At 44.4% G+C, this 16,703-nt stretch overlaps 2 protein-coding genes across 2 annotated transcripts; both read right to left on the bottom strand.

The window, feature by feature from the left end:
• Window positions 1-7,925: 7,925 nt before the first annotated feature.
• On the bottom strand, window positions 7,926-13,442 carry tmem102 (transmembrane protein 102). Its single transcript, XM_088295106.1, has 6 exons — window positions 13,076-13,442; window positions 11,598-11,809; window positions 11,142-11,480; window positions 10,852-11,045; window positions 10,554-10,766; window positions 7,926-9,586 (listed from the first exon to the last, which is right to left on the bottom strand). The coding sequence occupies exons 2-6, from the start codon at window positions 11,797-11,799 to the stop codon at window positions 8,993-8,995; spliced, it is 1,542 nt and encodes a 513-aa protein (XP_088151232.1). The 5' UTR covers window positions 11,800-11,809; window positions 13,076-13,442; the 3' UTR covers window positions 7,926-8,992.
• Window positions 13,443-14,543: 1,101 nt separating this feature from the next.
• tmem256 (transmembrane protein 256) lies at window positions 14,544-16,336 on the bottom strand. The gene is made up of 4 exons (XM_088294172.1): window positions 15,968-16,336; window positions 15,848-15,885; window positions 15,686-15,766; window positions 14,544-15,344 (listed from the first exon to the last, which is right to left on the bottom strand). The coding sequence occupies exons 1-4, from the start codon at window positions 16,044-16,046 to the stop codon at window positions 15,201-15,203; spliced, it is 342 nt and encodes a 113-aa protein (XP_088150298.1). The 5' UTR covers window positions 16,047-16,336; the 3' UTR covers window positions 14,544-15,200.
• Between the last annotated feature and the right edge of the window lie 367 nt (window positions 16,337-16,703).

Raw genomic sequence — 16,703 nt, 5'->3', positions numbered from 1 at the left:
TCAGACAATCAGAAAGGTCTGCGGAAGCTACATAACGATCCTGATCATTTGAATCAGATGTTTTGCAGCAGGGAGAGTTGGAAAACAGGCAGGACAACGGTCCTCGAGGACAGGATTGAAGACCCTCGGTCTACTGTATATCTGAATTAGGTGTGCAGATCAATGACTTGCGCCTCATGTCACTCGGCCGACAGTGTAGTTCCAATTGTCTGCTCTTGCCGCCTCTTAACCCCAGGTGATCAATCCTGTTCCTCGAGGGCCGCTGTCCTGTCCGTTTTCTGTCTCTCCGTGCAGCACCTGATTCAAATGATCAAATAATCAGCAAAGTCTGAAGCTGGGTAACGATCCTTATAATTTGAATCAGGTGTTTTGGAGCAATGAGAGCTGGAAAACAGGCAGGACAGCAGCCCTCGAGGAACAGGATTGAAGACCCATGTTCTACTATATAGCTCAATTAGGTGTGCTGATCAATGACTTGCGCCGCATGTCACTTGGCCGACAGTGTAGTTGCAATTGTCTGCTTTTGCTTTCTCTAAACCAGAGGTGTTAAATCCTGTTCCTCGAGGGTTGCTGTCCTGTCCGTATTCCGTCTCTCCGTGCTGCACCTGATCCGAATGATCAGATAATCAGCAAAGTCTGACGCTGGATAACGATCCTTATTTGAATCAAGCAGGATAGCAGCCCCTGAGGAACAGGATTGAACACCTGTGCTCTAAACATAGATACTCTACTTTAGCCAACTTAGTTTTGTCACAAATGAACGTGTTAAGTCTTTGCAGCCATTGTTGGGTAACGCGTTACCAGCATCTCTGGCGACCTGAATGTGTTGAAATGCGCTAAATCAAGTCGCGTCCATTTTTCCCGTTGGCTTTCAAGTTATTTGATGGAGAGTTTAGCGTGGCGGGTACTCTTTTTGGGTCGCCTTGAAAGCGCTTTTTATCAGTAGACGGTGCCGGTGTACCTAATGCTGTGGCTCGTCTCGGGGAAATAAAGGCTAACGAGGGGAGCCTCAAATCACCCCCAATTATTTTCCACTTTGCCCATAATGACGCTCGCTCGGATGTGCGCGCCATTACGCCGCCATAAATCTGCGCGGCGAGCCTCTCCGCTTTGCATTCTTCAAGTGGAGCGCGCCAGCTGTGGCAGGCACCAAGCGAGGGAGGGGAGGGGGGGCGAGGAGCATCTGCTTTTTGACGCCGCACGTTTGAATCAAAAACACATTTTTAATCATTAGCGTTTATTGCGTCGCTTGTTCATATTTCTGCGTTTGCGCTTTGCCAGCTGTCCAATGTTCGAGTCACGTTCCGGTGGCGGCCATGTTGCCACATCTGAGGTCATCCAGGACGGTGTCTTTGGTTTTTCTCGCTCTTCTTTGCAACTTTTTTTTTTTTTTTTTTTTGTGGGCCTAACCTTTTGGCTAATGCAGAATAAAATGGCCATCCTTCTTGCCGCGCTCCCGTGTGATTGTTTGCCGCCGGCGTGTAGATTTAATTAAACCCTGCATAAATGTATGAACACGCGGTAGCGGGATGCCGCGTGCGCGACACGCGACTAATACAGCGAGCTGTGAAATGCAAAGAGGTGTGATTGCGCAGCTTGGCAGTTTCCAGTTTTACATTAGCTTTGAAATGATGTGCCGCAAAAAAGGCTCGTTTGGATCAGCACCACCTCCGACTTTCATTACCATTCAGGTATTGTTTACTTTGTCCAAAAAAAAAAAATAATAATAATCACAATTTGTTCTCTGGCGAAGGCTTCTGAAAAGCTTAGTGGAGTTTGGTTCAGTAAAATCCTGCTGACAAACAAAAATTAAATAACTTGAGCATAAAGTGGAAGTTGCCACCGTTGCCTTGGAGAAAAGTCACTTAGTTAATTTATTAGTTGTTTGATTTTAAAATGAACTAAATTAGATTACAAGTGAGCTGGATAGTTACATTCTGTAGAAACCGACAACTTAACATAAAAATGGTTTTGCCACAAAATTGGAAGTGCATTTTTAACAATGACGTTTAACTCATTCACTGCCATTGACGGCTAAAGACGTCAAAGATCCTTTTTTTTTTTTTACTCGTCTGGAAGTGCATTTTTAACATTTGAGAATAAAGTTTGATATTGTTTAAGTTCAAATGCATTCACCATTTTTTGACATACAATCATTAGTTTTATTTAAAAAATTGTCTTTTCTAAATTTAATTGAATATAAACATACTATTTCTTTTATAAAAAAAGTAACATGAACACATATTGCAATAAAATCTTAAATATCTTTTTCTGCTTAACATTTTTAACTTAATAAGAATAATGCATCAGCGCTTTTCTGAACACTCAGACGTTTTGCAATGATGCATTATTGATACGCGCACACATTCACGCTCTAGTGGTGGTACACTACGTATGTAGCCACATACGCCTTTTTTAAAAATAATTATTAATGTTGCAACGGCAAAATTCAGCATTCATATTTATAAATATCACAAATCAATTTGGGCAGCTCCTGCCGTCACAATCATTTGGGATGTTCTCTTTAAACTTGAATAATCTGCTGCTCATGTGTGTTCTTTTTTTTTTCTTTAAATACCCAAAATTATTGAAGCTAGATAATACACTGTTGACAGCACAGTGTGCGATTTTTTTATTTTTTTATTTTTAGCTGACAAACTCAAAATAAGAACTATATTTCCATCTCGGTCGATTCTTACTCGATTCTTGTTTACCGCAACTGTTTCTGATCGGAAAAGGTACTCCTCTTTGACATATTGAGGTCAAGTTGAAGTGAATTTTGCGTGGTAGTGTTTTGTGATATTTATCGAGGAAATTAAAGTCAGATAAACCGATTGACTGGAAAAAGTTGAACTAGTCGTTTTTGACAGATGGTCACATTTTGGAGTAACGCGTTAACGACATCACCGCACATGATGCGATAGATTATCCATGGGGTGTTTGAGAAGGGTCGCCGTCGTGGTGCCGCGGCCTTCTCGTGGACGCGTGCCGTGATTGATGTCCCTCTTCAGGCCTGTGGGCTTTGGGGATGGCACATGTGACCTCTGCAGATGCGAGCACATCAGCAACTCTCGCCCCACCTGGAGGAAGGCTTGCGTGACCTTCTCCGGCACCGACAGGAGTCCTGGCACTAACCAGCGAGCGCATCCCTTATCTTAACTTATCCTATCTCATCTTCCAAGGAGGGTAATGGACTCATGGCTGCTCGCCGAGAAATTATATAAATGTTCCTGTGAAGTGAAAATAAACACAGCACGGAGAAGAGTGTTGTTCACAACCTGACAAATTTTAATAATTGAAAGAATAACTTGCGCACACACGCACACACACATATTAAAAATTAAATTAGATTAAATTAAAAAATGTTTTCCGAACGCACTCGTTAGGTGCAGTCTAAAAAAAGTCGGGTTGAAAAAAAGTAACCCAATTTGGGACCGAATTTACGAATCATTTTGTCCAAATAACCCAAAAATGTTAGTCAAATTGACCTAAGCTTTCTTTGGTTCCTTTTTTTAAAAAAAAATTTTAAATAATTTTTGCAGTAATTTTTGCCCGATTTGTTTTTTAGAATGTAGCTCTGGCTTTTGAGCAGATTGGGTTACTTTTTCCCAAGGTTGGGTTAATTACATTGACTGAGCAGGCGTGCTGAATTTTGAGCACAATTTTGTTCTGCATCAAAGTTGAAGCAAAATGTCAACCCAACGCGTTGGGTCAAATCATCAACCCAATGTATAACATTTGCAGCATTGGGTTGATCCTTGGGTTAGCTATTTCACCCTTTATGGGTATGTTTTTACCCAGCAGTTTTCAGAGCTATTCTTCACGACATCAGAGCGGTGTTGGTTCGAGCGGATTATTCGACAAACAATCCTTTCATTGTAACCAACCTCAATCATCATTTTAATTTGAAGCGGATTTTAGAGAGCCGATGTGGCGACGTCCGCACGTTCGCGCCCGTGCGGACGTCCAGGACGCCGCTGCAGGGATTAGCACCAAACTGATGAGGACAGCACGCCGTGGACAAGATGATGCGTCCACGCACGCAGGCGCTCGTTTAATGCCAGGCGTGCTGTCACACAGAACGGCTTAAACGTTGCCTTGACGATAACCAGCACCGCCGTGCTTGTCATTCTCGCTTCCAAATCACACAATAAGGGCAGTCGCATTTTTTGGCGTGACACCTCCCCCCCACACACACACACATTGGCGGGCCGCTATCGTGTTAGCGGCGACGGTCCCAAGGCGTGATGTCATAACACTGATGTGATCAAGTGACGCTAAGAAGATAATGTTCGTGAAATGAATGAGTTCCCGGGCTGGAGTGGCCCGTGGATGTGAAAGCGGACGCATCTGCATGCATGGCGGAGTCTCAACTTGTCTCTTCCGGCCTCAGCCCCCCCCCCCCCCCCCTCCAGGAGAGCTGGTGAGCTGTGACAAATGACTTTACAAGCGATTGGGGTGTAATCATTGATTAAGGGCATAATTGATCCAGTCATTGACCTCTAATTAAAAGAGGTGCTTAAGGTGACGGATAACTGAATTAAAGTCCGCCAGGAGATCGTGTGGAAAATATTCCATTTTCAAAACGAGGCCTTCGTCTTTGTTTTGGTTTGTCGATGTTTGCTTAACATCATCATTCAGCACGCTTGAGCGCAGGAGCATGCATGAAATAAATATTTAACACCGAATGTGCTTTCTTGAGTGAGGAGGAGGATGAGGTTTTTTTTTTTTTTTTTTCCTTTCTCGTACAGAACATGTGACTGCGCACATGCATGTGCGAACAGCATTGTGCACTTAGCCGTGCTACCCGGTAACTGTTTTACAGGGCGTGTGACGCTTCGGTTTAATAACACTCGTGTTTTGCTTGCTCCGTGTGTGGAAAATACGGGAATGCATCGAAGTGGATTGATTGCTTCCGCAAAAAGCGCGCGTGCAGCAAATTTCAAATAATTATGCAAAAAAAAAAAAAAAAAACGTCACTATTTTATTTATTGAAGTTGGCATCCATCGACGTTCTGTCATCTGCGTAGAAACAACACATCTTCCCATTGCTGCTTACCTTAGCTGGATGTCAATAAAAGAGGGAGGTGACACCTACATATATATATATATATATATATATATATTTGATTTTCGATAATTAAAACAGAACAGACCCAAGAAAAATACAATCGAAATTTATTGAGCACATTTTCTGAACTATAGAGCGCCCCTACTGGTGAAAGAAATATCAGCAGAAAAGCCTCACGGTTGTATTAGCCGCATGGTTCAAAATCTGGGAAAAAAAGTAGAGGCTTATAGTCCGGAAAATACCGGATGTGTATTAGCAAAAATATGAAAATTGACATATAGAATTGAAGCCATTGCAGTTCCATTAATCATGTACGTTTTATTTAAAATGACATGATCAAAACAATAAATGCGTCTACCTTCATGCTTGTTGGTGCTGACTTCACTGCTTCCGCCATTTTGTTTTTATACATCTCACGTAATGCGTGGTCATGTAAATTTATTGGGAAAAAGACATTATTAAAAGTATGGATATATAGTTTTGTGAATCAATAAATTCATAAAATATGAATCGTAAAATCGATTAAAATCGATAGAGATTTTTTTTTGTTAAACCCAGCCCTAATATTCATCTTTTGATCTAAAACCCAAATGTCTTCAGTACACAAAACAAAAAGATTTGACCTTGCCTTTTGAATACTTTTGGAGGAGCATGTATGTACGTTTACCACCCGTGTATTATGTATGCTGTGGAATTATTCGTGTCTTCAGCCTTTCTTGTCAACTCACTTATACGTGACGTCATGTCAGAGGTATCGGATCCCCAAACAGGTGCGCTCACTGCCTCTTAAACACAACGCACTTTTTCGCCCCGGGTGTAAAAGTTTAACCAAAGTAATGAGGTTGACTTCAAAGATACGGCAGGCCGTGACCAATCTCCTACGCCGGCCTCCGATTCTCAACGACTGTAATTACACGCAGATTTAATTAATGTGGGAACAGGGGGGGAGGAGAAAAAAGGAGAGAGATTTAGAGCGTGCAGGCCAAATTTCTTCTCGTTGGCAAATGTTGACTCTCGGGGATCTCTGGTGAATCCCAAATATGTCTTCCGCCCTTGCGACTTCTCCATCCATCTGTTCCTTCCGTCTCATTAGTTTTTTTTTTTTTGCCGACGGTTTAACGCGTCCCTCTCCGCCACTCTCCCTGCTCGCCTTTTCATCAAATCCACGACACGACGTTCATCCCAAAGCTATTTGGTGGGATTCTGCCGCACCAAAAAAAAAGCCACGGCCTCTTCATTAATGCAGCCAGTAACTTATATGTGCCAACTTAAATGTATTGCTCCGACCCAGTTTCTCAGTGACAGGCAGCCGAGTGCGATCCAATATCAGCCTGGCTTTGTTCTGAGTGTCTCACACACAGGTTTATGTTACCAGAACAATTCCTCAAAAAAAGTGTCTTTAAGCTGTTGTCTGGTACTTGCGGTTAAGTTTACGGTCAAACTAAAGCAAAAATAAGGACCCATCAAAACAACCACATAGATTATTTACCTTCCAGTCTATGTAGCTTAATGCTAACTGCCAATGCAAAGTGCTATATAAAAAGGCTAACGAATAGCGTCCCTCTTTTATCCCTTGTGAGAAATGACTTATACTGCCCCCATGTGGCCAAGATGGGCACACGACAAGGCGCAGCACAAGGTCCAACAAGTCTGTGTAGGTTAATGCTAACAGACAATGCAAAATGCTATAGAAATGCTAATGAATAGCCAGAACACCAGAAGGAGCAGCACAATGTCCAAAATAATCGAAGCACAAGAATTGTCGCAAAAAGTGATGACTTCTTGACGTGCGATTCTGTCACGACCAGGAGTGCAGCCAGGGATTTTGGGCCCCATGAAAGCCAATCTTACTTGCTCCAGAACTTTCCATCATATGAACCCAGCTTGCCCATGAAAGAATTGAGTTACATGTTGTCAACCCTTGACATCTTTCTCCCGCCTTTTCCGTTTTTAGCGACTGGACTTGACAGGCTACATGTTTGAAAACGTGAAAAATTTTCTGCGGGTTTGAGCAGGTGGACTGAACCATTTGACGTCATTGGAGAGGGGGAGGCGTTGAGAACGTTTACTAAACAAATTCACTTACTGTTGCCACCAATGCATTGTAAATGAAATATATGGCGAATCTTTACTGAGTGTCATATTATTTTGTCAGGATTATAATTTTATTAGTGGTCCTTCTGACCCCCTGTCGATCATAGGCCCCTCAAATCCTTCTCCATTATCCCCCCCTTTTCGGCGTCCCTGGTGCCATGACGATAGATTTTTATCAGTTACAAAATGATGACGTGTGCGCATATATTTTTATTTATTCAAGGCAAGTTCCTCCTCTTTCTAGTTCGCTGTTCCGTTTCAAGCCCACTCTTGACATGTGCACTGACGCTTTAGTTTGCAGCTCCATCTGGCCACAATCAGCCCCAAAGCCGGACGAATTTCCCTGAGCTTGTCTTCGTAGGAACATTTAAATACCCGGAAGCGGCTTAATGTGCTTGTAAATTCTGATGTACGTATTAGATGTGCGACTATGATGCTTGGTAACACATTTGAAGCCTTTTTTTAATGACTCTGTACTTAGTAACTGGTGACGAGGTTCAGTGACCTCCGACTCGAAGAGCACACAATTGTACACATGTAACGCTTTCCACGTGAGTCATTACTGTGGCAAAGATCTTTTAAACTATTTGTCGTATTCCTAAATGTAGTTTTGGATTACGAGTGCAAATTGTGTTCCAGCTGTTCTGGCGCCACAGTACCTTGCGTAGTCTTGGGGCGCCCTCTATTGACTGGCATCTGCATTGCAGTGCTGCTCTTCCCATGCCAACTCATTCTGAATGATAATAAGAACGCTTGGAGCTTTGTGATTCAAAAGGTCGTCATTTATTGAACGCTGTTCGCTCAAAGTGATCAATAGAAAGCCCTCAGAATCAAGTGATGAGAATAAATACATTAAATCAGTCATGTTGCAGCCCAAAATGAGAACAATCATAATTAGCACTTTAGTATCTTGAAATGAATGTATTGATTTCAGCAGCGCGAGTCGAAAAAGCAGCAAGATGACAAAGAAAACAGCGGCGAGTATTTTTAGTTAGTTTTGTCTTTTTTTTTTTTTAACTAAATGCACCGCAGTTGACATTCTGCACACTATTTGGTAGTCACCTCAGCTTCGCCACACACACACACACACACACACACACACCGAGAGTAGCTTAAACAATTCAGCAGTAAACACATCCAACTTGTAAAGAAACAGCAGCTTTGCCTCAAGAAAAAAAAAAATTCAGTCGCTTAGCATGTAAACTTGGCTATGTTGTGCATTTCGTCATCACCTAGAAAGATAAAGCCCATTAAAAAGAAATTAATTTCACCGAAGATTAGATGAGCAAAGACCCTAATTTGAGAGAATTTATTATTTTTTTTTTTTACATCAGCGATTGCTGTGGCCGCTTCCTGTGCGTGTTTCTCTTTGGTACATTCCGTTGTCCACTGAAGCAAGGGAAGAGCTTCCGTTTCGCAAATGTAAGGATTCTCGGTACCTGAGAAAGACGACCAGGAGTGAAACGTGGGTTGGCGTTAGCGAGAAGAGACCTACAAATGTCTCTGTCGTAACGTTACATTCGGTATCATCATCCTCATGTCGTGCTCGCTTTCTGATTGTGAACATCACAAACTGATCATGAAACGGAAAAACGGTCAAGAAAAATCCGACAGTAGGGAGATTTTAGCCCCCGCCTTTTTTTTTTGGGAGTGTATGAAATGTGATGAGCCCGAGGCGTACATGGACGCAGTGTTCACGCCTTCGCTTGACGAAAGCCAGCCCTCACCTGCGTTAAGGCCAGCTCGTTAGAAGTCGGCAATCTCTTCAGCAACGGCCCAGCGGCCTCCAGACTTGTTGACAATGTTTTTCGGCTTCTCCAAACGCCGTCAGTAGAACTTGTCATCGATGCGGAAGTGCGGCCGGGTGACATCGTCCGGGTTGAGGAAGACCGAGATGGACTTGCCGGGGTTCTCGGTGACCAGCTGCTGCAGACGCTGAGCCAGCTTGTCCTCGGAAGGCGAGATGATGCCGTTGACGGCGTGATGCCCCGGCGAGCCGTTGGCGCTGCTCGCCAGCTCCTTCTTGAGCTGGCCCGCCTGCTGGGCTTGGTCCACAGCGGCCCGCAAGTGCTCGCTGGGATCGGAGCGCACGTGGGCCAGCTTCCGGGCCACGAGGAGAGCCTGGCCGTCGCTCAGGTGCTCCAGCATGTTGCACTGCGGCAGGAAGTAGTTTGGGCAGTTTTTACCCAGGATGCAATGGGCCAGGTCGTCCAGGAGACCCAGGAAGAGACGGCCGGGGGTGTCCGAGTCGGGGCAGGACAGGTAGGCGGCGGGAAGTCGATCGCAAGCCCAGAAGAGAAGCGTGCGCAGGTGGTAGAGGCTGAGGCCCGCGCGGGGACGAGCCAGGATACGAGACAGCACCGCCTTGGCGGCTTGGAGCGCCTGCGCCATGGGGAACGGGATGCACTTCTTCAACTGGACCTGTTTTCAAGAACAGACGAGGTTCCTTTTTAAGCCTTATGACCCGTTTAGACATTTAACAGCAAAATCCTTCAAAGTCATTCTTTCACCGTAAAATTTGATGAGACTGTGGACACGATAGGGATCGATCGATACCGATTGCACCGATACTGAGTAGCTGCCCCGCGAGTACTTTTGATACATAAAATGTTATTGATTTTGTGACCTAACAATTTTTTTTCTGACGGGTGATGATTTAGGTTTAGTGCCAACCACAATTTTTTCCTCACGCATCGGTGTCTGGTGTCAGCAGCACCCACGACGATAGTGACCATCGCGGCTTTATCTTACAATTTCGTGAGCTTGTTTTGTGATTTTTCTTACTTCTAAGTAAAAGAACTTTTTTTTTTTTTTTTAATTAGTGCTTGACGCCCCCCTAAATTCCCATTCCCTCAATGAGGATGCGTTCGGAAATGCGCTCCTAGCGCATTGCTTCACTCAGACAGTTCAGAAACTCCGACCATTATTCAAATGTGCCATCAGTAATTCAAAGTGTCCAAAAAAAACGAGTACCGGAGACCCGGTGTGTCAGGCGGTAGAAGGAAATAATTAAGAACGTACTGCTGATAATCACAGCATTTGGAAATTAATGCGAGAGGAGCGCGATCTGCCTCCCGCGACACACGAGGACGACGAAACGGCCACTGAATAACTCCGTTGAAGTTTTTTTGTTTTAGTTCAAAATGGCTTCTCTTGACCAGAATCCTCGTTGCGATGTAGCCTGAGGTGCAATCCTGGTGGGTTGTTGTGTCTTTTGGTGCAGTAACTCGTTGTTGTGCAACCCGAAATGATTACTGTTCTGCTTGATGCAGAATTTTGCTTTTGGGGATCGGGGAATGTGAAGGAAAACCGTACTCGATATCTTAAAATAAGGCTAGTATCGGCCCGATACGATACCTAGTATCGGTACTCGGCCATCCCTAAGTACCTCGCTGCGGGAGAAGGCGAGTCTCCACTCCCTGTCGGGCCGCCCGCCCAGCGGCGAGCAGCAGGGCAGCAGGTAGAACCCCGATATGGCCTCCTCCTCCGTGATTTTGCCATCCCAGAAGTGATTGGCCGTCAGCCAGCCTTGAGCCACGGCAGGCCAGCCCCGGAACGACACCACGGGCAGGAGGTCGTACAGCACCCTGCTGGAGCCCGCCTGCAGCGTGGAGGACCAAGATTTGAAAATCATTCAAAGGAGACTGACTTTGTATGACGGGCAACTGAAAAGAGTCCGACTGTACCTGAAGGATGACGGTGGCGAGTGGCCCGTTCCTCTCCAGTCGCTCCGGGGTGGGGATGCCTCTCTGGGGGCTTCGGCGCAGCTCGTCCACCGCCTCGCTCACCACCCCCCAGAACCAGTCTGTCACCAGGCTGGGGGAGAAGTAGCACCCATCGAGGGACTGAGGGGAGTCTAGCGACGGGATAGAACCTTTCTCTGGGTCGGTAAAAGAAAAGCAAGGAGGGGTGAATGCGAAATTCCCTCACCGTAGTTCTTGGTCCAACGGGCTGTTGGGGTGATATTTCTTTTTACCAGTTTCTGCCTCGTCCTCCTCGTCCTCCTCAGCAGGAAGTCCGCTCTCCTCCTGGCAGCAGATGCTCCAGCGGGACAGGATGTTGGAGTCGCACAGGCGCAGGCTGAGCCACGAGTGGCACGGCGGCGAGTGCCGCATGTCCAGGGTGACGGGCTGGTTGCGGTCGTGCAGCTTAAGGGCCGGCACCAGCAGGGTGAAGTCCAGATCAAAGTCAGCACCTTTGGCGTAATTGCCAAGGTCCTCCGGGTTCAGGTCCAAGACGCCCTCTCGGGCTCCTCCGGACAGCAGCAGGTACTCGTTGGCCACAGGGAGGCGCTGGTCCACCTTCTGGACTACACCTGAGAAGAGAGAGATTTTTTTTCCCCCCTGAACTTCACTGCGGTGCCATATTGGAAGCCGCGACGTGTAACCACTAATGAACGCATCACAGGGACAATCAAACGTATTTGACGCACCTAACATGTTGAATATGAAGTCCTTCGCCGTGTGGACCTCCAAGGCGGTCTGGTCCCCAAAGCCGCCCTGCTCCAGGAGGACCAGCTCGGACACTTGAGCAGACAGCTGCTGCAAGGTTGCGCCCGAGCGGAAATCCATCTCGGAGAGTTTCTTGCCGGGCGCCGGGGAGCGTGGCGACACGGCGCTCATCAGGGACTCCATCGAGACAGCACTGAGGATTTAAAACAAAAACAAATAAATGAGTGAAGGCTTGGAAATGATCTTCATTTATGGAGCTTCAAATGATTGATTATTTTAATTATTCTGTCATCTGTTAATTATTTTTCAATTAATGATTCGGGTGATCATTTCAAATTATTTCCACATCTTTATTTAAAAATGGAAAATTATTTCAAATTTGACATTGCAGAAGATGCACATATGTGAATTGATTTTGATGAAATGTGCTATAAAAATACATTTGTATTGTATTCAATACCTGGTTTGGGCCATAACATTTCAGAAAATGGGTCAAAATATTGATCATTGTTTTCTAAAATAAAGGCAGATGTTTACAACTGTCTTACTTTAATTAGTCTGCTTTTTTTTGGGGGGAGGACAACAGAAATATGACAATATTTACTTTTGAGAGGCTGTTATTGCTTGGATTTAGACAATTTTAAGTGAAACACTTTGTTCAAAAGCTTTTGATTAACTTGATAATTTGTTGTCAATTGATTGGTACAACAATATTTCAAATGTAGTCTGTATGAAGCAAAATGGTCAAACGCCTTCGCTTTTTGTCCTTTAACGCACAATCATTGCTTATAAACACTTAACAATCACTAAACGGGAAAAAAGGCAAATTAATGTACAAGTAAACATGCTAAATGTTACCAACTCAAATATTGGCTCTGTTGCATTAAAGCGAGACTGTGACGTGGAATATTTAGCATGTTTAAATGTAACAGTGATTCGTTTTTAAATGAATTATTACTGTTTACTCGCCTGTGATTCACATTAGTTGACGTGACATCGAGCATCGTAACATTTGGGCGAGCAAACACGCCATGTGACGGAAGTTTAAAAAGACAAAAGTGCAACGTAAACAAAACGATTCGACTTGCAAACATAACACGGCCTCTTGCCCTTCTTAACTTGCTAAATTAGCAAGACGGCTAAGCTAATCGCAGAGCTAATTAGCCCTCTTGGCATTAGTGCACTCTGGCTAATTTGGCGATTTGCTAAAACAGGCGTCATATGCGTGACACATTTGCAGAGGTGTCGAGAAATCACAGACTACATTTTGGCTCGATCCTGAGCTGCTCATTTCTTTTTATTAGCCAACTTAGCCACCTAGCGTGCTAGCTAACTTGACAGGTGGGCTGGCACGGGTGGGGGGGGGGGGGGGCAAGCGGGCAGTGGAAACCCTCCAAGCCTCGCAATCACGCAAAAGCTAAAACAAGATCGCAACCAAAAGCTGGGAAAAGAAGCACACCGATCACACGGCAACTTCCTCGGCGTGGGTTGCTTCGTTGCCTGCAGTTGAGTCCGCCCTGCTCAGCTGTCATCTCCAACAGGTCCTCGCTCAGCGCCGCCTGGCCTGAAAACGGCGTCCTGCTCCCCGGGAGGATCCAGGGATTAAGCGGCGGACGGTGGCACGCGCGCACACACGCACACGCGCAAGCACGCAATCTTCTGTTGCTTGTGAGAGGCGAGGCTCGCTGCGAGCTGGTGCACGAATGCATGGATGGTTCCTACCACTCCTCTCACTAATGCATCTAGACAAGAAACAGACGTTTAAAACGGGGGGGGGGGGCTTTTTATAAAAAAATAAATAAATAAACAAAATCCGTCAGCACTTCCTAACTAGTGTAACAAAAAGTCAAATGTGGACATAATGTGCATTTGTTTTTCTTTTAGTGAACCAATGCACATTACAGTATACGAATACATTTCATGTTCAAATGCATGCATAAAACAGCTCTGAACTATTTTGAAGCAATCAAAACAACAGGTGCGTTGGGCCTCATACATAAAAAATACCATTCAAACGAACTGTGAAGGTTCTTGTGATGGAAAAAAAAAAGTGTCCTGGCAGCAGAGTGATGACTGGTTAGCACGTCCGCCTCACAGCTCAGAGTTTCGGGGTTCTATCCCGTGTTCCAGCCTTCTGTGTGGCGTTTGCATGTTCTCCCCGTGTCTGTGTGGGTTTCCTCCGGTTTACTCCCCGTTCCAAAAACATGCATGATCGGTTGATTGGAAACTCTGAATTGTCCCTACGTATGATTGTGAGCGTGAATAGTTGGTTTGTCTTTGTGTGCCCTGCAATTGCCTGGCGACCAGTCAGGGTGTTGAAAGAAAAAAAATGGGATTGACTCCAGCACGTGTGCGATCCTTGTGAGGATGAGCGGTTTATATAATGGATGGATGGGTGTTTGTATACTTTTGATTTGCTATCTTGGTAGCTTCACTATTTCTTGCATTAGCTTGCGTAACCCTGTGAAGATACTTTTGTTGTTGTTGTTGTAGTAAAATAAAATGTAATTGCAAGTCCACTACAGTAGGTGGCAGTAAACTGTAATGGAAATTGATGCATGTCAATTCTTTTCTGTTAGATATAAAGTTGATCTATATTTATTTTTTTTTCTTTGAAACAAAATATGAAAATATTGTTTAGCAAACCTGGTGTGCTCGAAAAATGTAAATACACATTTTTATATCAGTGTCAAAAATATGTTGCGGAACGGCAACAAAGCCATTTGTGATTTTAAAAAAATGCTATTGTGTTATTGAGCTCGAAAAGGCCGAGCCCTGCCATAAATAGCAGAATGCAGCTAATTGATGCCCACATAAAAAATGTAGAGGCCACAAGATGGCGGCAAAAAAAATTTCCTTAGCCCACTTTGGCCTAACTAAATGAAGCTCCTCCCCTCACTTGTTCCTTCACCCCAAAAAAAGTAACAGGTTGGCACTAATTTTATTTTATATATGTACAAAAACAGTGAATTGATTAGCTACATTTATGCACAAAAACAAACACACACAGTCAAAAAACCCAAGCCAGACAACTAAACAGCCTTCTACTGTCTGGACCGAACATGTGGAGTGGATTTATTGCTCATTCATTGTTGATGCGCACACACTTTGGTCGTCACCCCTGATGTGCAGCAGACTGAGGCGAGATGATTTGCAATAAAATAGCTCACATTGGTGACCACTCATGTGAGGAATCATCTATTTGGGAGTTTGCTGGCGCTGACCATCATTTAAGTGGCTGCATGAGAGGAGCTCACCGCCACCATTTTGGGGGTGGGGGGGGGACAAAAAAAAAAGTGGGAGTATTTAGTGTGTAACGGAAAGATATTGCAAAATACAGACGTGCACATGAGATATGAGGCTGCATTTGGCTGCCCGAGTGCCCGTGCATTTTATCTGACCCAAAGCACCTGGGAGGAGGGTAAAAAAGGCGCACTTGAAATGTTATGGAGTCCTTCAGAAGCTGATAATATTCATTTAGAAATGTTGAACTGTTCCAACTAAGTCACATTTTTGTTCCAAAAAAAAGATAAGTCTATGCATGCATTATTACAACATAAGCACACACACAAGTATCGAGCAGGTCAGAGGATGAGTGCCAGCCAGCCCACGATCATCGCCATGCCTCCCACGGGGGCCACCTTGCGAAGGCCGGGGTCCCCCGTCATGGCCTGGTGATAGAGCGAGCCGCAGAACATCCCCATGCCGGCGATCAGAAGAGTGCCAGCCTTTGTTATGACGGAGAGAGGAAACGTTAGGATGGCACAGACCAAAGAGACCAGGACAGCTGGTCAAGAGAGCTCCCACTTTTGTAATATTCATGACCAGGGCGCAATAAACACTTTTATACAAGCTCCACACCGAGTTTTTTTTTTTCCTCCTGTGTAAAATTTTACAAAACCTTCGGATGATGCCACGCGTTGCAATCCCCGCTGAGAAGGCTGTCACTTTATACAACCGGAATGTTTGTGAAGCACACTTGCGTTTTCATCAGCAACTTTGCACACAGGAGCACCATGAGTCATATTTCAAATCGACTTCTTTTCAGTTTCTTGAAAAGCTCACTCACCACAGCAGGTTTGCTGGAATGGGCAGCACCCAGAAGGGCAAGGCTGTGGTAGAAATTATACTTGTTGGCCGTTTCAAATAGCTGCACAAACAAACGTGAAAGTACGGTCAGACTAATTGTGGCCCTCTGGAAAAAAAATGTAAATACAAGAAAGCATCATACCACTCTCTGGTAATCATCAGGGTCGCTGTGCTTGAAACCTGCAACGAGACAGTGAAATATTACGAAATGCCAACAGCAGCTGATGTCAAGTTGCATTGTTGACTCATATGGAAATCATACCATGCGCCCCGTATGCCCCAAATGCCACCGCCGAAGCACCAGAAAGAGCCGCCAGCCGGCGGACAACTACAGCGGTCATGATGGTTGTGGTAGAGACCTCCAGACCACCCACCGGAAGACAGGCAAAGATGTTGCCTTCAAGTACTCTTGTTTTGTCGTATTTCGAGCCGTAAGACCCCGTTGCACGTCGGGATATTATTTACAACTTTAAACGTCACGTTCGGTTTTAAATAGTCCCAAAAAATACATCTATACTTCCCGTACATGAAAACGATCAGGAGTTGTTTTTCGCTGGTGTAAAAGCGTAATTTCACAAGGTCTGTGAACTCAACACTCACACACTGCGGGTACTCACTTCCGCTTCCGGTATTCAATGACGTATGATCAACTGGAAAGCAAAGTGCGCGTTCCAAATTCAAATTAATGTTTTTATACGCTGACATTGTGTTTATTTAAATGTTTCTTTTTATAACTTAAGTGTATCTTTTAGTGCTTGCTTTAAATTACAGAATCACAAAGTGCAAGTCTTTGTCTAATTTTTTCCTTTTTTTTTATATACAGTTGTATGATTTAAATAGAACACATTGTCCATTTGTGGCCAGAATAATGTCGATACAATACAGTGCAAAATATAGATGTAAATAAAAGATTAAACTTTTATACTCGCTCTCAATTTAATCAGGGGTTGTGGCAAAAGTTTGACATAAGTGTGACAATGTACATAGATTTTTATATT

The sequence above is a fragment of the Idiotropiscis lumnitzeri genome, chromosome 4 (genome assembly GCF_059441095.1).
Source record: "Idiotropiscis lumnitzeri isolate Australia: NSW breed Sydney's pygmy pipehorse chromosome 4, RoL_Ilum_1.0, whole genome shotgun sequence".
In the NCBI taxonomy this organism is placed as follows: Eukaryota; Metazoa; Chordata; class Actinopteri; order Syngnathiformes; family Syngnathidae; genus Idiotropiscis; species Idiotropiscis lumnitzeri.
Note: the sequence above shows the minus strand (reverse complement) of the source record. Positions and strands in the feature narration are given on the sequence as shown.

Coding starts and splice junctions, on each gene's coding strand:
- tmem102 (XM_088295106.1), bottom strand. CDS start 11,799: ATGGAGTCCCTGATGAGCGCCGTGTCGCCACGCTCCCCGGCGCCCGGC. Junction 11,481..11,597: donor CTTCATATTCAACATGTTAG/GTGCGTCAAATA, acceptor CTCTCTTCTCAG/GTGTAGTCCAGAAGGTGGAC. Junction 11,046..11,141: donor GGAGGACGAGGCAGAAACTG/GTAAAAAGAAAT, acceptor TTACCGACCCAG/AGAAAGGTTCTATCCCGTCG.
- tmem256 (XM_088294172.1), bottom strand. CDS start 16,046: ATGACCGCTGTAGTTGTCCGCCGGCTGGCGGCTCTTTCTGGTGCTTCG. Junction 15,886..15,967: donor TGGGGCATACGGGGCGCATG/GTATGATTTCCA, acceptor GTCTCGTTGCAG/GTTTCAAGCACAGCGACCCT. Junction 15,767..15,847: donor CTGATGATTACCAGAGAGTG/GTATGATGCTTT, acceptor TTGTTTGTGCAG/CTATTTGAAACGGCCAACAA.